Source organism: Saccopteryx bilineata, chromosome 1 (assembly GCF_036850765.1).
Source record: "Saccopteryx bilineata isolate mSacBil1 chromosome 1, mSacBil1_pri_phased_curated, whole genome shotgun sequence".
Classification (NCBI taxonomy): Eukaryota; Metazoa; Chordata; class Mammalia; order Chiroptera; family Emballonuridae; genus Saccopteryx; species Saccopteryx bilineata.
This window is the reverse complement of record NC_089490.1, coordinates 376,171,197-376,194,292: the sequence shown is the minus strand read 5'-3', so window position 1 is coordinate 376,194,292 and position 23,096 is coordinate 376,171,197. Positions and strand designations below refer to the sequence as shown.

The 23,096-nt window shown below is 37.7% G+C and overlaps 1 protein-coding gene across 1 annotated transcript in view; it reads left to right on the top strand.

The window, feature by feature from the left end:
• Positions 1-23,096, top strand: part of DCDC1 (doublecortin domain containing 1) — a 433,887-nt gene that overhangs the window by 208,491 nt on the left and 202,300 nt on the right. Inside the window, 6 exon segments of the mRNA XM_066253876.1 lie at positions 5,883-6,046; positions 9,043-9,168; positions 12,879-12,942; positions 12,944-12,994; positions 19,555-19,689; positions 22,174-22,292. Of these exon segments, the coding sequence (XP_066109973.1) occupies positions 5,883-6,046; positions 9,043-9,168; positions 12,879-12,942; positions 12,944-12,994; positions 19,555-19,689; positions 22,174-22,292 (659 nt within the window).

Below are 23,096 nucleotides of genomic sequence, written 5' to 3'. Positions count from 1 at the left end.
GATTCTCTGTTTGGATGACCGATCTAGAGCCGTCAGCGGTGTATTGAGGTCTCCAAGTATGATTGTATTTTTGTCAGTTTTTGTTTTAAGATCAATAAGTAGCTGTCTTATATATTTTGGTGCTCCTTGGTTTGGTGCATATATATTAAGAATTGTTATGTCTTCTTGATTCAGTTTCCCCTTAGCCATTATGAAATGGCCATTTTTGTCTCTGAGTACTTTTCCTGTCTTGTAGTCAGCATTATCCGATATGAGTATTGCTACACCTGCTTTTTTTTGGATGTTATTTGCTTGGAGTATTGTTTTCCAGCCTTTCACTTTGAATTTGTTTTTATCCTTGTTACTTAGATGAGTTTCCTGTAGGCAGCATACAGTTGGATTTTCTTTTTTAATCCATTCTGCTACTCTGTGCCTTTTTATTGGTGAGTTTAATCTGATTATATTTAGTGTAATTATTGATACTTGTGAGTTCCCTATTGCCATTTTATATCTTGCTTTCTGTTAGTTTTGTGTCTTGTTTGATGCTTCTCTTTCAGCTTTCTATCATTTGTTTTTATTGGTTGTATTCCATACATCTTTCCTCTGTTGCTATCTTTTTTAAATCATGTGCTTCTGTGGTGGTTTTTTCAATGGTGGTTACCTTTAAGTAATGAAAAGGGTTCCTACCCTGTTCATTGTAGCACACTATTTTGTGAGTACTTTTGCACTCCACTGTCCTTTGCTACTGTTAATCTCCATCCTCTCCTCCCCCTTTTTTTTTTGTTGTTATCACAGTTTAAATTTGGTTTTATTGTGTTCTTCTCGGAGCTTTTACTTGTGGCTTTCTTTTTTATTTGTTCTTTGTATCTGATTGAAGAACCCCCTTTAGTAATTCCTGGAGTGGGGGTTTTCTGATGATAAATTCCCTCATCTTTTCTGTATCTGTGAATGTTTTTATTTCTCCTTCATATTTGAAGGATAGCTTTGATGGGTATAGTATTCGTGGCTGAAAGTTCCTCTCTTTCAGGACTTTAAATATTGGGGTCCACTCTCTTCTAGCTTGTAGAGTTTCTGTTGAGAAATCGGATGATAATCTAATGGGCCTTCCTTTATATGTTGTAGTCTTCTTTTCCCTGGCTGCCTTGAGAATTTTTTCTTTGCCATTGGTTTGTGCCAATTTCATTATGATGTGCCTTGGATTAGGTTTGTTGGGGTTAATAAAACTCGGAGTTCTGTTTACTTTTTGAATTTGAGGCTTTAGTTCTTTCCACAGGCTTGGGAAGTTCTCATCTATTATTTGTTTATGTTCTCCATTCCATTTTCTCTCTCTTCTCCCTCTGCTATACCTATTATTCTTATGTTATTCTTTTTGGTGGAGTCAGATAATTCCTGTAGGGCTATCTCATTTTTTTAATTTTTGAGTCTCTTTCTTCTCTCTGTTGTGCCTCAAGTTGCTTGTCTTCTATTTCACTAATCCTACCTTCTATCTGGCCTGTTCTATTAGCTAAGCTTGTTACCTCATTTTTCAGCTCGTGTATTGAGTTTTTCATCTCTGTTTGATTTGTTTTTATAGTTTCAATTTCCTTGGAAATATATTCTTTGTGTTCATTGAGTTGTTTTCTGAGCTCCCTAAATTGCCTTTCTGTGTTTTCTTGTATATATCTGAGTATTTTTAGGATTTCATTTTTAAATTTTCTGTCATTTAACTCCAAGGTTTCCAATATATTAAATTTTTTCTCCATAGATTTTTCCTCATCTATCTGTGTTACCTCTCTTTCTTTTGTATCCATGATATTTGATTTTCTCTTCCTTAATGGCATCTGAGGGTGGTTTTGTTGATAGTATTAATAAGATTTAATAAAGAATAAAATGTTAAAAAAATAAAAAATCGAAGTTTTTAAAAAAATAATTAAATAAATAAAAATAAAATAAAATAAAAAATTGAAAAAAAAGGAAATTATTCCCCCCCTCCTTTTTTCCTCTCCTCTCCTGTCCCTTCTTTCTTGAAAAAATCTTTGTGGTGAACTGTGAGTTATATTGTACTAAATAGAACAAACAATGCCTGTACTGGAGGGCCTGAATTGGGGAGAAGTAATAAAGGGGCAAAAAACAAAACAAAACAAAACAGAAAACAGAAAAAAAAGGTGGTATGGATCCACAAAAAGCAAATAAGGAAAAAATTTGGGTCAAGAATAAAATGATTTGCTTTTAAGTGTTGGTTGACTAAGAGTTATGATGAGAGGAATAAGAGGGAAACAGGAAAATGGGGGGACAAATTAAAAAATTACTATTGTATTTAATGGAACAAGAACTAGATAAAATGGAGAGCCAGGGAAGGGAGCACTGCTAGTGAGTTAAAAAGGTGAAGTAAAACCCCCCCAAAATCCACAAACATAAGTTTGAGTCCCAGATAAGATAATTTGTTCGTTATTGAGGTTTGAATGAGAGGAGACATAAAGGAGAAAGGAAGAGACTAATATAGAGGGAGAAAAGAAAGAGATAGAGAGAGAGAAAAAAAGAGGGTACCACTAAAAGAAGAAAAAAGAAAAAAGAGGAGAGAGAGAGAGAGAGTTAAGGGTTTTGGAGTGCAACCCTCATAGAGAGAAAGGAAGAGGAGAGAAAAGATAATGGGAGATGTAACACTTATGGGTAGTGTAGTTTAAGGAGAGGAGAGAGTAAGACCGGCAGAGAGTTAAATGACCAAATTGGAGGAGAAAAAAAAGAAAAAAAAATCAAGAATGAAGATAAGAGAAAGAAACGAACACATATAATAAAATGGGATAGGTTATAAAGTCTGCAGATTATTCTTGATTTTGAGAGGTTATCTTCTTGCTTTTTCTTTTCTCTCCCTCTTCCTGGTCAGTGACTCTGTACCCCTGGTTCTGCCCCTTTGGCACGCTCAGGTAGAGGTTTGCAGTTGATAAGTCTCTATGGCGATGTCATGTATTGTGCTTCAGTCTCGTTGGCAGTCGAGGCTCATTAGCATTTATAGGCTCCGACAGTGAGGGAGTCCGTGTTCCTGGAGCCTCTCTCCTAGTCTTTTTTTCCTCAATTAGTAGCCTGATAATTTAGTTATGGGGTTGCTGCTGCCTCTGCCTGGATAGTTAGAGGCTCAAAGAGCTGGCCACTCCCCACTCTATTCCCACTCAACACAGGGCTCTGGTAAGGCTCAGTCAGTCAGAGCTGCTAGCATAATCAGGCGGGGCTTCCGCCCACTCAAAGACCTCTGGCTCTGCCACTCTGTCTGGTAACAAGGGCGGGCACCCACTCCTGGTGCGCTTGGAGGAAACTCTCGCTCACTATCTGTGCGCAGACCATGATATCAGGCTGGAAGTCTCATCCTCTGAGTGAAACCCCCTCCCGCATGGAAAAGTTGCAGTGTTGAAATTGGCTCTTGCTCCCTCCCCGTGCGTGGCTCCCTCAGTGTGCTGGGCAGCCCGAGATTCTGCTTTTGGCCCACACAAAAGCCCCTGACTCTGCCCCTCTGTGAGATAACATGGGCTCCCACTCCTGAGGTGCTGGTAGGAATCCCTTGCCCTCTCTCCGTGCGCGCTGACCAGGATATCAGGCCAGCCACCTCACCCTCTGAGTGAAACCCCCGCCTGCACGGAAAAGTTGCAGCATTGGAATTGGCTCTCACTCCCTCCCCGTGCACAGCTCCCTCAGGGTGCTGGGGCGGCCCGGAGATTCCACTTTCGGCCCACACAAAGGCTCTGACTCTGCCTCTCTGTGGGATAACACGAGCGCCCACTGCTGAGGCAGTCGGAGGAATCTCTCGCCCACTATCTGCGCGCGAGGACCAGGAGATCGGGGAAAATGGCTGCCCTGCTTGTCTTTCTTTGTCTGGGTTTGGCACCAGTGTTAGCTTGTATTGACTGGGTTGCCACAGGCACAGGTTTTCCTCAGCTTGGATCTCTGTGCCACAGCCTGGTTCAGCCATTTTTGCCGTGGTCTGGATCTATTCACCTCCTTTACCCGCCTCAGTTTCTATATTCTCAGTTCCCAGTGAAAGCCACCCTTCAAGGTTAGTGAGGAAAGTGGAGCATTTCTTACTCCCTATTTCCTTCGGGGTTTGATGATATATTTAGCCAATTTTTCGCTCGACCATACCTTCGGGTGTATTGCGAAACATCTGGAGACTCCAAGGATAGGTTTTTCTGTTTCTGGTTGAAGATCTTGTTGAGTTTTGGGGGAGATTTATTGGTATCGCTTTCTACCGCACCATTACGCTGAAGTCATCTCCCCATATTTAGATTTTTGTTTATTCATTTTGAAAGAGAGAGAGAGAGAAAGAAAATGGTGGGGGGAAGGAGCAGGAAGCATCAACTCCCATATGTGCCTTGACCAGACAAGCCTAGGGTTTTGAACCGGTGACCTCAGTGTTCCAGGTTGATGCTTTATTCAATGTGCTGCCACAGGTCAGGCTGGTTCCTTATTATTATTTTTTTAATGCAGATTTTTACTATTCTAACACTGTTGTTGCCTATTACATTCCTAAACAAAATAGTAGTTGTTATTTTTAATCCCAAGAACTTGGTTATGCTGGATGAGAAAAACGAACCTGAATGAAATGAAAAATGAATTATTGTTTTCATCCTTTCTGATGCTCAAGGCTAGAAATCTGGTCACCATACAACGTTTGAAAACAGTGTAGAGCTAAAAAAAAAGTTGGCGATACGATTGTTTTTTTCTCATGAGAACGAAGCCTAATTCTTAGGTGTTCTACAAATGTAATTGCTGGTCAAAGAAAATGTTCGACTTGGTCAAGAGTTTAGAGCCAATAGGGGGGAAACCGGCACATGTGAGATGGCTGCAACGTTCCCTTCTTTCCTTGGAGCCTCGGCCTTTAGCTCTTCTCGGTTCTCTTTCAATGAAAATTAATACAAGGAGCACAGGGGGCACGCTGAGCAGAGCTGAGTAAGCCAGGAGAGGCCACAGCTGAATCCACATCCCTGCCGGGATGACAGAGTCACAAGAAATTGAGAGACATGAGAACTGACAAGGGGGAGAAGAAAAGGAAGCCTATGACAGCGGGCTGGGCGGGAGCAGAGTGCTGGGGCACCGAGCGGGAGAGAGGCCCGGACGCTCAAACAGCGATGACTGAAAACAATGAAAAAGTCTTTTAAAATTCCATATGCAGCACAGTTCGGGGGGGCTTTAGCTTCATCTGACACAAGCCTTGACTTAGAAATATTGTGTTAATTCAGAAAGGTAAGGTAGAAGCAAACACGGACAGGGCTAGTATTTAAAATATGAAATGACAGCATGTCACACTTCGCACTTCAATTATATCTTATTCCCGACTAGAAAACGTCTCTTCTTGAAGCGGCTCAAAAGCTTTCTCAGGGCTGTTAATTAAAATACACCCAGAAAGAGTTCTTCTAAGCGACCCAACCTAGGCTGAGAGTCGTATGTATTTTTGCAAACGTGTAAGCGGTGAATCATCCTAGCGTTGGTTATCTCCGGTTAGTTGGGGACAGATGGGGAGCTTGCTGGCTGTAAAACTTGAACGTGCTCTGGAAAGACCCTAAGAAAATGTGTAGCTCCGACAAGAAAGGCATAACCCTGATCAAAGAGGACCGTTACCATGTGTAGAAGCTAAACGCTCTTGCTGTAAGACTGTCACATCTGCTTTCAGTCCCCGTGCCAAAGGGTCAGAGCTCAATCACAAGCTTGTGGCACCCCCTGCTGGTTAAAAGCCCGTGCTCATTTTGTTCCTTTACCCCGAGCTGCACACCGCCGTCATTTCACACTTCTTTTAACATTCTATATGAATTTAATTACCATTTGTTTGGACGCCTTTGTTGCAGAGTAGAGACAGTTTATTACAGATGTTCACATTCTCTGTTTTATCTTCTTCTTCATTGTTCTCTCCCCCCCCCCCCCCCCCCACCCACCACCAGTTACTTCTCAGGATCCCTCAGAGGCTTCACGGATCTTCTGTGAACCCACCGGGCCTCAGTTTCTCTTCCGCCTGGCTTTTCGACGAGCACGGTCAAGAGATTGAGAATCCACTTTTGCTGAAGAATGAGCAAAAAATCTGGGTGTCTTATGGTAAAGCATGCAGGTAGGAGCGAGGTGTTTATTCTCTGTCTGTCCTCAGGCTTGCTCGGGGCAAACTAATTTAAAAGGAGAGTTGTGAAGCCAAGTAGCACACTTGATAGAAATTTTAAAAAATTATGAATTCCAATGAAATGTTAGAGCCCTTTTGTGTGTGTGTGTGTGTGTGTGTGTGTGTGTCAGTATTGTTTGTGGAATATGACATTTCTCTCTCTCCTCTCTCTCCTCTCTCTCTCTCTCTCTCCTTCTCTTTCTGACTTTACTGTCTTAATGCCTTGTCATAGTTCTTGAAGTCTGCCTGTCAGCACAGCAAGTGAGATTTGTTCATGTCTGAGTAGTCACCTTAATGATAGCAGATGGAAACGCCACGGGGGGCCCAAGCCCATCACACTGTCATTGTCGCACGCTGCCCTGACCTGCTTCCACTCCTCTATTTTTTTGTCCTTTTTTAAAGGAGAAATGGATGGTAATTGAAAAGGATTTTAAGCAAGGTTTATGAAGCTGTAGACAACATGATTCCCCACTATCTCTCTGTGTTTTCACAAATAAAGTCTTAACCTCTTAAGCACCAATGACAGGACAGCTAGAGATAAACTGGTAAAGCTGGTAAACTCTAGCCTATCAACGTTATATTCCTCAAAAGCGACTTAGATTATCCCACAGTAATTACCGGTTATTGCTGAGCATTGTGTAAATTTTTGCAGATTGGTAAATTCCTGCATAAAATTATTTGCATTTCTGGGAAAAGAAAAAGGCTGCGGTCTACAGGCACTGAGGGGCTGAACTGTGTGTAGAATAGCTTGGGAATATATGCATATTTTGACAGTACCCATCCAGATGAACTCTGAAATCGCCTGTCAGCAGACTTAAACACACTTTTCTGCCTACTCCTAATCTTTTAAGCTCTTTATTTATCTGTAGAACAGAATAGAGGACATAGAGAAAAATAATTTTGTTTATAGACTATAATTGATCATAATTATAATGAAAATAGTCTAGACAGAACTAGAAGCTAATTGGATTTGCTATATATTCTAATAGTCAAAATTTGAGCCACGGACATACATCTACTCCGTGAAGGTTTTGAAAGAAGTTTGTAGGATTAGTTGTGGGTAACATACTCCAAAATTCTGTTTCACCTGTCTCAGTAGAGTAAAATGAAAGTACTTAATAATTTCTAATTCTGTGAAATTTAGAGAATACAAATATCTGTAAGGAATGGTGTTTTATTTCCAATGGCAGATTGTCAAATACAATTTAATTACACTGAGAATTGTTTTTCCATGATAAAACCAGCAGTAAATTTTATTACAAAGAAAGCCTTTAGTAAAACATGTGTCTAATAATTTCTTCTTAAATATTATTGTTAAAGTGAAAGCAGTGACTGACTAATTTTGATGTTTTTAATGTTGGCTGTAATACTGTACTTTAATGAGATCAAACACTTGGTTTTGGTTAATTGGATCATATTTGTGGAATCATTTGTAGAATGGTTAGTATCTGAAATATTCCAAAACCAACTGAGGGTTGTAGCTGGAGGAATACATAGTGTGTATATCTGTTTGTACACTATTGTTATTTTAATAAAATAATGTATTCTTTTCTGGTTTTGAATTCAATATGAAGCACTAGAATGGGAAGTTATAAAATTTATGTCTAAAAATTTATTTCCATCCAGTCAAAAATAAATTGAGAAAATCTGCAATATGTGCTAAGTAAATGATGTTTATTTTCAGGGAATAGTTTTAACTTGCCTAATATGTGTTGATATAGGGGGTTCAAGTTACTCACTTACAAAAGATGCATTGCCAGTATCTGCTTTTATTTTGAGTCTTTTCATTATTTTTCTCCCAATATTTTTTATTGTGAAAAATATTCAATCTACAGAAACTTGAAAGAATAGTACAACGAATACCTATATCGCCTTCACCTAGATTTAATAGTTTAAAGAATTTGCTACATTTATTTCACCTCTCTTTTATCTCCCTTTGCTCTCTTTTGAATGGTTAGAAATTAATTTCAGACAATCATTGAAGTTTTACTCTTAAATGCTTCTGGTTACATAACTGAAAAATAAGATATTCTTCTATATCACCACATTATAACATCTAACACAGTCAACAATAATGAAGTATCATCTAGTGTTCAAGTTACATGCAAACCCACCAAAACGTGCTTCGGAGCTTTTTGAAATCTGGTATCCAAAGAAGCTTCGTGTATTACATACAGTTAGTTCTTTTCTTTATTTCTCTTTAATCTAGAATATTCCCCCACTTTCTGTTTTGCTTTTTAGGACATTGATTTTTTTAAAAAAAGAATTCATCACTTGTAGAGTGTCCTATATTTTGGATTTGTCTGAGTGTTTTCTCATGATTAGATTCAGTTTAAATATTTTTGATAATACTACACAAGAGATGTCATCATTAAAATACTATAATTATAAAGTCAATTAATGAGTCTTTGTCACCAATTTAGAAAAAAATGGTTCATATTTGACATAATGGCCATTCTTATTTAAGATGTTTTTTATTTGATTTTCCTTTTCAAATAATTAAATTAACCTAAAACAATGTACCTAACAGTATGTAATATTAAAAAAATCAAATTAGCATAACATTTAGTGAGCTCATTAAAAAATGGTTGTTTTTTAGTCAAATATTAAAGATTCATTTGATTATCAGGTTCAACATTTATTATTGTTATATTACATTGTAGTTATACATTAAAATGAACATCATTTAGTTATACATAATGCAGTTATTAAAACCTGAACATTGTATACACTAAATACTTTGCTTTTATTATTGAAATTATTTAAAATAATATCATGTGTTGTGACTATCTTGGGCATATTATAAATCAATCAAGTAAAGTAAAAGTGCATTTTAGGATTTTTGGGTTTTATTAGACACTGATAGTTTATGTTTTATTATTACTTTGTGCTTAAATTTCACTGTTTGCATAATTTTTCAGATAACTTTGATTCTTTTTAAAAATTTTCAGATCTCCACTGAACCCTGTTTTGAGTTTGACCTTTGACGAAGTGACTGCATTTGTCAGAGGTGGCCTTACAATTGTGTATAAAACCTTCTTGGATCCTAATGCTGTTCTGCTTCCTGGATGTAACAAGTAAGTTATCTGAGTCACCTAATTTCAGGTATCCCAGAGGGAGGGATTGACACAGAATCATAAAAGATAGTCTTTGAATCGTCTTACTAAACAATTATTTATTTTATTGATTTATTTCATGATATAATGAGCTAGTTCCTAAAAGACTTATCATTAACTTTCCTTGAGTTTCAAAAAATTGTATGGGGTAATTAGCTGATTATAGTTTCTGCTTTGCAGATATAATTTTATTTGAAGTGTAAAATCTGTTTTTATTGGATGTTCCTAAATTAATAGTTTTGAATGGAATCATTAAAAGAGTAAATAATATACTTATTCCTATGAGTGTTTACATTAAGGGTCTCATTTGATGACAATAAATGGAAAACAAAGCAATGCGCTTGAAGCTTGGTAGGATACTGAGAAGAAGAGCAGGAGTTAAAGGATCTGGGAATCTGAATCTGGCCCCATGTCTGCTTAAGACTGTCCAGGAGCAGATGGGTATCGGTTTCTTTCTTTCTTTCTTTCTTTCTTTCTTTCTTTCTTTCTTTCTTTCTTTCTTTCTTTCTTTCTTTCTTTCTTTCTTCTTTCTTTCTTTCTTTCTTTCTTCTTTCTTCCCTCCCTCCCTCCCTCCCTCCCTCCCTCCCTCCCTCCCTCCCTCCCTCCCTCCCTTCCTTCCTTCCTTCCTTCCCTCCCTCTTTCTTTTCTTTCTTTCTTTCTTTCTTTCTTTCTTTCTTTCTTTCTTTCTCTCTTCTTTCTTTCTTTCTTTCTTTCTTTCTTTCTTTCTTTCTCTCTCTCTCTCTCTCTCTCTTCTTTCTTTCTTTCTTTCTTTCTTTCTTTCTTTCTTTCTTTCTTTCTTTCTTTCTTTCTATTTAGTGAGAGGAGGGGAGGCAGAGATAGACTCCAACATGTGCCCTGAACGGGATCCACCTGGCAAGCCTGTTAGGGGGTAATGGTCTGCTCCTCTGGGGCCCTTGCTCCTTTGCAATTGGAGCCATTTTTTTTTGTAATGCCTGAGGCAGAAGCCATGGAACCATCCTCAGCACCTGGGGCCAACTTGCTCCAATTGATCATGGCTGCAGAAAGGGAGGAGAAGAGAGAGAGAAGTGAGAAGGGAAGGAGTGGAGAAGTAGATTGGCACTTTTTCTGTGTGCCCTGACTGGGAATTGAACCCAGGACATCCACACGCCAGGCTGACACTCTACCACTGAGCCAACTGGCCAGGGTGAATGTCAGTATCTTATCTGTAAATAATAAACCCAGAATTTACTGAGTGATGACCATAGCCCAAGCACAATTCTAAATGAGTTGGGGAAGAACCTATTTAATTCTCAAAACAAGTATTTAATCACGTTATTACCTGTTATCCTATTTTTACTCCATTTTATAGACGCAGAAATTGAGGAACAGAAGTGTAAAGTAGTTTTCCCAGTCACACAACTGGTACATGAGAGGGCTAGGATTCTAAACTAGACTGTCTTTCTTTATTTTTTCTTTATTTTTATTTTTTAATTTTTACTTCTTTACAGGGACAGAGAGTCAGAGAGAGGGATAGATAGGGACAGACAGACAGGAACAGAGAGAGATGAGAAGCATCAATCATCAGTTTTTCATTGCCACACCTTAGTTATTCATTGATTGCTTTCTCATATATGCCTTGACCGCGGGCCTTCAGCAGACCGAGTAACCCCTTGCTCGAGCCAGCGACCTTGGGTCCAAGCTGGTGAGCTTTTTACTCAAGCTAGATGAGCTTGTGCTCAAGCTGACAACCTCGGGGTCTCGAACCTGGGTCCTCGGTATCCCAGTCCGTCGTTCTATCCACTGCGTCACTGCCTGGTCAGGCTAGACTGTCTTTCTTAACTGAGGCTTTAACTGCTATCCAGCACTGTCTAATAGAACTTTCTGTGATGGTGAAAACCTACTTTATGACTGTTAGAATTTGACATATGACTAATGTGACTGAGGAACTGAGTTTTTAATTTTCTCTAAGTTAGGTGAATGTTAATTTAAATAGGAATATGTGGCTAGTGGCTACCATGTTGGACATTGAAGTAGAAATGTTGGATTATGTGATCTATCTATAAGGGCCTATCTAGCTTTAGTATTTTATAATTTAACAAATTACAACTTTCCTTAAAATATAGTAAAAACACTAAAATAGAGGGCAGAACCAGAAAACCAAAAGCAGTCTGATGAGATCACTCAGTCTAATGTCAACCTATTGCTAAATATGTCTACAAAGACATATGCTTTGGTCTTCATTGGTAGTTGTTTAAACAACTCTATCTCCCAATGGCTGCCTGTCACTTTTCAGTCAAGATTTGTCTTGTTCTCTTTTTCCTTATAGATAGAAAATAACTCATCAGCATTCTTTTTTTATAGGCATTTCCATTTATGAGATTTATTTCATGTGCAATAATCTCTCTCCAAGTTGTTTAATTCCCTAGTCCCTTTACCTTTAATTTTTAGCTAGGAGTTTATTTTTTAAATTTATGTACCCCTTTTTAATTCTGCATGCCAGGTATAATAAATATTGTTTTACTGAGTAGATTCAAATTAGATCTAGCTCCTTAAGAATAGCCCTGGCCGGTTGGCTCAGTGGTAGAGCTTCGGCCTGGCGTGCAGAAGTCCCGGGTTCGATTCCCGGCCAGGGCACACAGGAGAAGCACCCATCTGCTTCTCCATCCCTCCCCCTCTCCTTCCTCTCTGTCTCTCTCTTCCCCTCCCACAGCCGAGGCTCCACTGGAGCAAAGATGGCCCGGGGGCGCTGGGGATGGCTCCTCAGCCTCTGCCCCAGGCACTAGAGTGGCTCTGGTCGCAACAGAGCGATGCCCCGGAGGGGCAGAGCATCGCCCCCTGGTGGGCAGAGCATCGCCCCTGGTGGGCGTGCCGGGTGGATCCCGGTCGGGCGCATGCGGGAGTCTGACTGTTTCTCCCCGTTTCCAGCTTCAGAAAAATACAGAGAAAAAACAAACAAACAAAAGAATAACAATATGAAACTGCCCTTGTTGAACACAAAGTTATTTGAAGATAATTTATAATACTTAATATTTAGATTCCATTTGAATTTTATTTCTATACTCTAAAGTGGATCATGTGAGATCTTAATAATTATACTCTTGGTTATATTTCTCAGAGTATTAAAAAAAATACTACCAGCCCCAGAATTGTTTTCTGTTAAATAGCAACATGCTCTATGGTATGTCTATGGTATGACATCAATGTTGAACCAAGTAATTTTCTTTAGGGTAAGGATTGGCTCACTTTTAAAATAATTGACTTGGCTGAATTAAGAATGACACCCAACATCTCCGGTCTGTGGTTCTTCAGTGAACCTGCCTTTTAAGGCATTCTTAAAAATACCAAACCAAAATGCTTAACACATCTATTATAAGTATAAAAACATCCTTTATCATTCATAGTGCATTGTATTTAAAACATAAGTTTAACATTGAAGGTGGCCTCAACTATGAGTGATTCTGTAAAAATAAAGATAATTTTTGATGTCATAAATAATTGCAAGGTAAAAATGTAAAGCTTTCCTTTTCCCAATTATATATACCAAAACATTTTACATAATTTTGTTTTAAAAGATTATGAACTAAACTATACATTTATTTTTCACTAGTAGACTATAAAGTACCTAAATTTTTATTATAGTAGATTAAAGAATATTATAATAAAATATACTTTATTCTAATAAAAATAATCAAATGTTTTACTTTTCTTAGTTGGGAAGTTTGTGAGAGATTTCCAATGAATTTTAATGCCAGCAGTCAACAGTTTGAAAAGGTAGACTGACCAGTTTGAAAAGGTAGACTCGGAGAACCATTTCCTACAAAACAAGGTTAGAATTATATGTTATAATTAATGTGGATATTTTATGTATTAGACTCTCAATCAATACATGGTAACTGAGTGGATATTTGTAAAAGTTTTTAAAAACTATGAATTATTTTACAAATGTCAAGGCAAATATTAGTCTTTACAGTCTATTTATTAAGCACTTAAACCAGTGGTAGTCAACCTGGTCCCTACTGGCCACTAGTAGGTGTTCCAGCTTTCATGGTGGGTGGTAGCAGAGCAACCAAAGTATAAATAAAAAGATAGATTTAACTATAGTAAGTTGTTTTATAAAGATTTATTCTGCCAAATTTAGCAAAAATCTGACATAAAGTACTTGGTAAGTAATTATTATTATATGCTTTAACTTGCTGTAACTCTGCTTTATAAATTTTATAAAGTTACTTCCCTACTTTATAAGTCACCATTACTGTGGAACCAGTGGGCAGTTAGAAAATTTTACTACTAACAGAGATACAAAAGTGGGCAGTAGGTATAAAAAGGTTGACTACCCTTAACTTAAACGGAATCAATATATAGCATTCCTACATGAGAAAATTTTACCTGAATTATGTCATTTAAGTACTGTTCTTAGCATATTTTTTCTATACTTACCATATCAATAATAAGTTTGAGTTATTTAAGAAATAACTTTAAGATGGCAATTCTCTATACTTTAGGATCTGATCTATTCACTCTTGGGTCATTGTAGCTAAGGAACATGAGTTCTTCAGAAAACCCAACTCATGACAAGCCAATCCAAAAGGTGATTTATTAATTTCCACTTAGGTATCCTGCTAGTATTGAATTTTGTTCTCCCATTGGCTATGAAAGGCATTTTAAGCATGTATACAAAAAAGGAAGCATTATTTTGTTTTTCTCAGCAAGGACTATGAAATGACCTATGTTCATTTCAGCTATATAAGCTTTAGTTTTTAAATTCATCAAATCAAAACCAAAGGCACTTATAAAGCTAGAGATGTCCATAGAAAGTAGGACTTCCCATTAATTGGTCTTCACTCTTAATTTCCAAGAGACAGTGTTAGCATGTGTTGTTCTTGGCCTAGGAAATACCCATCATCATTAATATTTTGTTGCCTTAAGGCTTTATTCCACTTCCTCTTCTTCCATGAAGCCTTCTCAGATCCTCCAAAGAGAATTAACCTCAAATTATATTCTTAGAATTTCTTTTTGTCCTTTTAAAATTATTCTTAGACTCTGCATTTTGGAGACTCATTTATTTGCTTTTGTGTCTTTCTCCTTTGTTAAATTGAGACTGGATTCCGGCATTATGTCTTATTTATCTTTGTATTCTGGAATGTAGGGCAAGTACACAATACATTTTTATGAGTGATTTTTAAAATTTAGCTATAGTCTATCTTACAAGGCTCTCTATTGTCTAATGTGTTGTGTGCTAGCCAAGCCAGACTGTTCGTTTGTTGTTTTCTGAAAGCACTCCATGATTTCTGTTATTATACCCATGTGGATCCCTCTGCCTGGAATTCAGCCTCTTTTTCTTTGCCACCACCCCTAGCCTTCTCTTTCACCCTTGTGCCATATCCTAGCATGATGTCTGGCATATAGTTGGCATTCAATAAATGCTTGTTGAAATCCTGCCCATCATTCTAGCCTTATCTGATATGTGCCTGCTTCATAAAAGCTTTCTTTACTCCAACTCTCCCCCCAAACCAGTTAGGATGCTTTTGGCCTTGGTACCCTTCCCTTCCCCCTTGCATCCATTCTGTGCCATTTATACTAACATTGAACTTGCTATTTTTTTCATAGCATTTTATTTTTGCATGATTAAAAAAATGACTTAATTAATGCTCCAAGTTTTAGCCTATTTCAATCCAACCAAGATAGTAGTATAAGAATACAAAGGTTTGTAAACTGGCAAGAAAATAGAAGCTTTCAAAGAAAAATGGCCTTCCCTTTAAAGTTCTTTTAGAATACCATCTTTGAATATATCAGGGGTCCCCAAACTTTTTACACAGGGGGCCAGTTCATTGTCCCTCAGACTGTTGGAGGGCCAGACTATAAAAAAAAACTATGAACAAATCCCTATGCACACTGCACATATCTTATTTTAAAGTAAAAAAACAAAACGGGAACAAACATAATATTTAAAATAAAGAACAAGTAAATTTAAATCAACAAACTGACCAGTATTTCAATGGGAACTATGCTCCTCTCACTGACCACCGATGAAAGAGGTGCCCCTTCCGGAAGTGCGGTGGAGTCTGGATAAATGGCCTCAGTTGGCTGCATGCGGCCCGCTGGCCGTAGTTTGGGGACCCCTGGTAATATATAGACAGAGGTGATCCTTGCATTTGTAATAGAAGTTTAATAGACTTAAAAGGAGCACTTTTAAAGAGAGATTCAGGCAGAGGCGATGGCTATCTAGAGGGTATTTTATGGTAAACTCTTGCTGCTCATTGCAGTCAAGAGGACACTAAGAGGATTACAACAGGGGTAGAGAGGAAGGAGGCAAAAGCCGATATTCTTGATGGCTATGTTTTGAAATTGGCTTGAGATAGAGAAATCAGTGCCCAACCCCTTACTGTTTGTTCACATCTCTTATTGACAAGTCAAACCTTTCCTACAGAGAAAAATTTGGAACCTATAATCCCTATTAGAAATGTGGGAGACAGATATAACCCTGACAATTACAACCTGTTGCTCTTTTATCCGTTTCAATAAAAAGGTTTGAAATCTACTACAATGGACAATTTGGCAAATACATCTTCCAACAGTTTTCTATTGTTATTTAAATTGGTGACAGTTTTTAGATTGCCCCAGTTTAAGGGCAATAAAATTATATGTTTCCATGAAATGGATAAGATTTAAACTTCATGGTAGTTAATATAAAAGAAAAAAATCATTCATGAGGAGAATAGCGTGAGGGATGCCTGGTTATGGGAAAATATAGCACAAAATGTACTCCGGAGTTTGGCAGGTCATATATTTCCCAAAGTGAAAAGGAAACTTATTTTGATCCTAGTTTCCGTACGATCAGACATCATCTGAACATCAGTGACAATTTTCAATATGAAAACAACAAGAAAATACCAAGTTACCATTTTAGAATTTTGACATACTTGTTACAAGTTAACTTGTAAATTCAGCAGTCATGGGTGCTAGCAGAATGTAGTATTCTGTATGTCACAAGGGGGCTGGGGACAGGCAAACCATTCCCTACTGTCCTGTTTCTTTGGAGAGCAAGTCATTAGAAAATAATGTTTTCTACAAATAATGTATATTGTGGAAAATACACAATTTTAATTTTAATTTTGAACTGTTTGCTGTTAGAATGGGATACAGGACTTTAAATAAAATCCCAAGTCCATTTTGTTTGTTTGTTATAAGAGTGTGTTTATTTAGAAAGTCACCGAGGTATAAAAAGTGAGCTGTAGAAGAAATGGGCTCAGGAAACAGGTTGGAGGAGGAAAGGAGAAAGGGAAAGAGGGAGAGAGAAAGAGACCTAGAGAGAAGGAGCTACATGCTGGGGAAGCAGGGGTGGGGAAGAGAGCCCACCTTCCTGATGTTTAGATGAATTGCTGAAGGTATTTAAGCACTGCTTCCCTGGATCTTGAAGTTGCCTTATTTGGAAGCATAATTATGTACTCACTGATGTTTTCTGCTTTCACATTTTTCCAGTTTGTGTATTGATCAGCTATAGATCAGAGAACAGGAAATACAAGAGAGAACATCAGAGACAGGATGAAAGAGATTTGAGAACATTTCTTATAGTTGTGATTTTAATTTGTATATCAGATTATTTAACTTGGCCCTAAATTCTTTACTAAAAGTATAAAATTTTATTAAATTTCTATGTAGTAAACACATCTTGTTTAGAATGGAGTTTGTGATTGACCTATGAGCTTCTTCTTTCAAGAAAAAATTTGTTTTTTGTGTGTGTGTTTTGTTTCTTAGGAGATCAGTAAGAAAAGACACATGGTTCCTTTACTGTTTCAAATTTGCACAGAAATATTCAAGGCTACTTCACTTTTTGGAAAAAGAAAATTAAGAAGTTTTAACTGGCCCAGCATGTGCACACATCATTTTTATCACTGGTAGCTTCTATATCAGCACAGTTTATTCAGATAGCAATATCATGGTGGTCATTTAAAGGGAGTTATGTATATAATATTCAAAAGAATAGAAAGGAATGTCCTGTTTTGATTCTCAACAGGACCTAAAAAGATTTTCTAGTGATATATGATCACATGTATTTAGAAACTGGTCTTAACACCAATGCTTTTATACATATCCCCATCCATGCGCACACAGGCGTGTGCACCACACACCCCTACACGCACACACAAAGCATATTATGTAGCAGATTGTCAGAGCACTTTTGTTTTTCTGAATTCCAATTTTCACAGTTTTTTTTTATTTTTTTATCTTCCCCGCCTTCATCAATGTTTGGTCTAAAGTTAAGCTACCAGATTAAATTAAAAAGAGAAAAGAAGGTGAAGTTGCAAAGAGAAACATCCTGACCATCGTCAGTTTTTCAGTGTATCAGAACCTCCGACTTGGCAGGATATTTATTTTCTCTATAACATAAAGTGAAGCTGAGTAAGTGGTCCTGGCTGTGTCTGGTCTACGTAGAATCACTTGGGAACTGTCCAGCAAAGTCTCTCTCAAAGAACAGCATGGTGTTGCTACTGGGTGCCAACCCAAGACAGACACAAAGGACCCCTTCGCTCTTCAGCAATAAGCCAACTGTTAAAAGATTAAACCATGTTGTGGAGATAACAAGAATTTAGGCGCTGGCAGCAGGTGCTGTACAAAGAAGCAGTTGGCAGGACGTTCCTTCTGTCTGACTAATTCCAGTCAAAACAATCTTCTTCCCAGTTGCAGAGGGGAGTTTTGAGTGTGACGGCAACTTGAAGTTAGGAGGTTGAGTAAGAGTGTTACTTTAAATGCTGAGTCCTGTGGCGGATGGATTAGTAGAATATGGTTTATCATTGTTCAGAACCTGTGGGGGATTCCCCTCCTGAATCCAGCCACAATTGGCTAACTGAAGAATACACAATCAAAGAGCTATAAATCAAATCTGCTTATGTGGTGGGGTGGCTGTATTTTAAAAATTTTTATTTTCACATGCAGGGATCCTACAACATTTTTTTTCTTTTGAGAAGTAGCTATCTTCCATTATAGAATAATTACCAAATATGTTAGTTGTACTCTTGCTATTGCCGGATCACATTTCAAAAATATTGCCCTTTAAATTATCATCTAATTTTTGTATTTTAAAAAAATAACTTGCTACCCAACAAAATTTTAGTGTTAGTATGGATTCAGAATAGACTTTTTAGTATTAGAAAATAATTTAAATTGGTATTGAAGCAACATCATTTATTGGGTTTAAAGCAGAAACAGGCATGTTCCCATAATCCTATACAAATAAATATTGGTACTTACAAGCTTAGCATGACAACTCACACAGAAAGTGATCATGTAAGTTAGGAGACACAGTATTAAATGGGGATAGAATTCCCACAGGTGATGTGAATGCCTGTTAATTTGACAATCAAGTCTGAGTGAAAAATGGTTGAATGTGCACAATACCTGTGACATATGTAATCTGCTCACAAACACAGATGCAGCGTCTTCCCAATTAGTCCCCTCCTGTCCATTCGCCCAACTCTCACTAAAGTCTCAACTCATATCCCTTTATCCTTAGGAGATTGTGTGGGCTCCCAACTGTTCCCCTTGCCTTTGATGTCTCCATTCCGTGATTCATTATGTCTACCCTTGCCAGATCAACCTTACTAAAATTTGCTGTAATCCAGCCTCTTCTGCTTGATGGTGTTCACTGGCTCCCTACTGACATCTAACTCCATAGCCTTACCCTTGACATCTTCTATAGTTTGGCCAAATTTATTTTTTGAGCCTATCAAAAAATCCTAAGGTACATCGATCATAACATCCTTGCCTTTACATGGAATATTTTTGTAGGAATCTTTAGTCTTCCTATTCAACTGTCTTCACCCTTTCAGGCCTGGTGCAGACGTCACTTCTTTCACGATACTCCACTTTTTGTGGCTCCAGCAGAAATAAGCCTACCATTCTTTGAATACCTAGAGTACTATTTAATCATCCATCTGGAACTTAACACAAAATTTGTGTGTGTGCATGTGTGCCTGTGTGTGTCATTGCCTCTACTGTTGTGAGTTTCTTTAGGGCAGGAAAAATACAGGGTGGGGCCAAAGTAGGTCTACAATTGTGAGTACACGGGGCACAGAGTTTATTCTCGTCTTACTGTCCATCAGTTATTGTATCATCTTTCACCTGAACAACTGTGAAGCTGCTTCTGTTCCACTGAGTATTTTATAATATCCCACACCATGTAGTCCAGGGCTTTGCCTATTAGATAGAACTGGGGCTCAACAACTATTAATTGATTTGAATCAAATGGAATTGTGCACTACTCTTTCAAAAGAGCCCTCTCTATCAGAAACGTAATGTTCCAGGATAACTTATTTTTGGGCAAGTGTATGAAGGAAAGGTCATTTTCAGATTCTAAGTTTAAAAAGCATTCTTGTTCTTATGGTACAGGTGGATCCCAATCTCATCCTTTATGCCTCAGTTTCCATTGGGAAGTGGGGTTCCTCAAAGAGTGAAGTGAGCAGTGGGTGTCAGCAGGTGCCATCGACCCTGTGGCCTGCAGCCAGCGTGTGGCTGATCACGAAGGTACCCAAGACTGTCTGCTCTCCCTGAGTGACTGCCCATGCTCGCCGGCTCACCACGTGCTCCAGTCCCCACTGCTCATGCACACAACATGCAAGCGAAAGCTTGAGCAATTGTTGCCCGTTAAGAATGCTACTTCTCTGCACTTGGTTCGTCTGGTGCAGAGGAATTCTGTTGATCTTCATGTGAGCATTCAGTTCACTTTCAGATGTGATGATTAGTTTATACTCCAGAGTATATTTAAACCCAGAATAGAGCTTATGGATAGTCCACAGGCTGACTGACCATTTTCATGAGATGTGTCTGAAGGTCATTTGTTTCTACTCCTTGTCTTCACTGTGGCGCTTCCTAGAGCCTGGTGGATTAGCTCTGTATAATGACAGCACACGGTCTTCGTAAGGATAGTGTAGAAGAATCTCTGAGTATAAAATACACATTAATACTCACATATCAGCACTACTTAATTTTTTTTACTTTATCATTTTACTTTTGGATCTAATTTAAATTGAGAACATATTATTGACCCCCCTTACTATTGAAATATGTTGTGTGATTGCCACCAAATATTTATGTCTGTAGAGAGATGGTGCAGCTGGTATGCACCCTTCTTGTATCTTCTATAGTCCCCTTACTATAGACTGACTTTGCTTCTTCTTAGTACTTCCGTGGTGTAGAGTCATCCAGGCAAGTTTGCTGCTTCTTAGTTTGGGGTTGCGGAGAGGAGATTGAAACTCGTTTCTCAAATGAAATTTTAGACTTCCCTTTATTGTTATTTTTAGATTCTCTGAGAGTTAAAAACAAACACGTAGAGTAATTAAGGCATAAAGGTACTAAAAATTATTATTCATTTTAAGTAACAAGGCCGAAAGAGGTTAAATGAGATATTTCTAAATCTGCTTCCAACCTGGAGACTCTAGCTACTAGTCCTTTTAAAGTTGTATTTTGTTTCTGATTTAATAATACTATAGACCATTTTATTAAGCATGTTCTATATTTAGGCATCATATCAGCCTTTATTTAATCTCATATAAACTGTGTAGGTTTTAATTATCTAGCTGAAAAACCTGAGTCTAGTAAGTGGCATAGAAAAGATCCTTGGTCTTTCTGACTTCAAAACCCAGGTTTTTTCACTGTAATATAGCACACCACTCTGTCTGTGACCAATTTAGGAGCACGGTAGAAGCACTTGGATTTTAGCACTGCCTCTGAACACCTGTGTGACTTCAGGTGTGTGACCTCAGTCAGAACCTTAGCCTGAAGAGGTAGACTCAAGGGTTTCCTAGATCTCAAATTCTTTAATTCTGTGGTATCTGTTTCTAGAATTTTATGATACTGAAAAACTTGTACTTGGAAAAATTTTAAAAAATAATTGAAATGCTTACTGAAAAAAGTATGGGTTTTAGCGTTAGATCAGAACCGGAATGGCTGGTGCGAGCTTGGGAAAGTTACCCAGCTGCACAGGGCCACCGCCGCCTCGTCTATAAAGTGAAGTTAGTCACACCTGTCTTGCACAGTTACTGTGAGGATTAAATGAGAAAGCATGTGTGAAGGTCAAGCATAGTGTCTGGGACCCAGAGAGTGCTTAATAAATGGTGACACTTTCCTCACCCCCAAGCAGGTCACTTCCTGCACGGAGAAGCATGATCAAACAAGGGTTCCATTCAGTGCTTATTAGAACCAAAATTTAACAAAGAATAGTTTTCTTCAGTCATCATCTATTTCTTTCCCACACAACAAAACACTGAGAAATAAAAATGACATGCTAACAAGAAAACAATTTTGAAAATATTTTTAGATTGGATGTTCTTTCTCTTTTTTTTAAAAAAAAAAAAATTGAATCTTTTTTACCTGTTAAGATGGAGAATTTTGCCTGCCACAAATTCTCAGATGTGTAAATAAATTTCTCAGTTGTTGTTTATTTAAAATGTTAAGTTGATTCACTAAGAAAATTGTTACATGGCCAGTCAGACAATATGCCCAATCAATTTCCTTATTAGAGAATTCTAACAGTTAAAACAAAGGCAGTTCCCAAACCACCTTAAAATGTTTAACCCATGGTATTTAAACCTGGAGTAAAACTTTAAATTGGTACGAAGGGTAAGGATTTGTTTCAGTCTTTTTCAGTTCACTGCACTTTTTTTCTGTGCATACATATTTCCAGTAAGCTCTGCAGTTATAACAAGTGACATGTGATGGACCCCAAATCGCTGCACTGTGAAATATGCACAGAGAAAAGGACATATGAAGATATCAAAGTCTGTTTTATTTTGCACTGAACTATAAAATGCCACCCTTGTCGGACAGGGAAGATCACTGATTCTGAGCATGGCTCACTGACTGCTAAGTTGTGGGTAGTGTTTCACTTTCGGCAACTGTTAATATCCAGGGTTATTCAGGCATAATGACCTCACTATTTGTGACACATTGTTGAATTTTCTGGTTCTTTTAACTTATTTAGACCTTTCTCCCCTCTCTATTCATTGGAAGGCTGGGATGATCCTGAGCCGAGCGATTACTCAGGGCTGCCTTGCTATTGGTCATCCAATCAGAGTCATGGCCACTGAGGGAACATCACTAGAAGGATATAAATTAACCCTTCAGAAAAGGTCATACTTATACGTTATTTAGCTCAAAACAGGAAATGTTAATTTTGAGATATCTGAGCAGTCAGGTCATGAGCTGCCTGGCTTAAATGGAATATTCATCAGGTGTTTAAACTTGTGTTCATAGTATCATTATTAATTTTTCTAACCTAAAATCAACTTAAAAACGTATCCCACTTAGTTTGGGAGTGTTCCGTAGACATTTTGAAAAGCGAAATGTTGGCCTTCAATATGTACCTATGTTGCTGACAAGCTGCTGCTTTACACTATAATTATTGGAGCTAATTACTTTATATCTATTTTGATTGCTAATTAAAAACTGTAATGTTCTGTGTGTTTTCCTAACCTTTCCTCCATCTTCTAAATGTATCATATTGAATTGTGAAAGAAAAGTCAAGGAAACAAAATATCACTAGCTTGTAAGACAAGGCACTAAAAGTGTCCTGTTTGTTTTTCCCTGACTTGAGATTATAAAATAAAAATTTAAAAATAAATTAAAAAAATTTAGCTATGAGGAAGAAAATTTATTTATATTCAACAGTTTGGAAATATTGTTTCTAGATGCTTTCATTTTCCTTGCTCATTTGTCTTCTGATTTCACCTGTGTTGACAAAAATAAGTCCTGTTGTACTTCAAGACTTAGAAAACTATTATTCAACTGCTTCTGGATGGATAGGCAGTTAGTTTGTGCTTAGGGATGAAACCAGAACCAAGGCATTTAAAGACCAGAGAACCTAGCCTAGCCACTAATACAGAAGGTGAATTGTCTCCAGTATTCAAAACAGATTGTCCAACAAGTATTAGAAT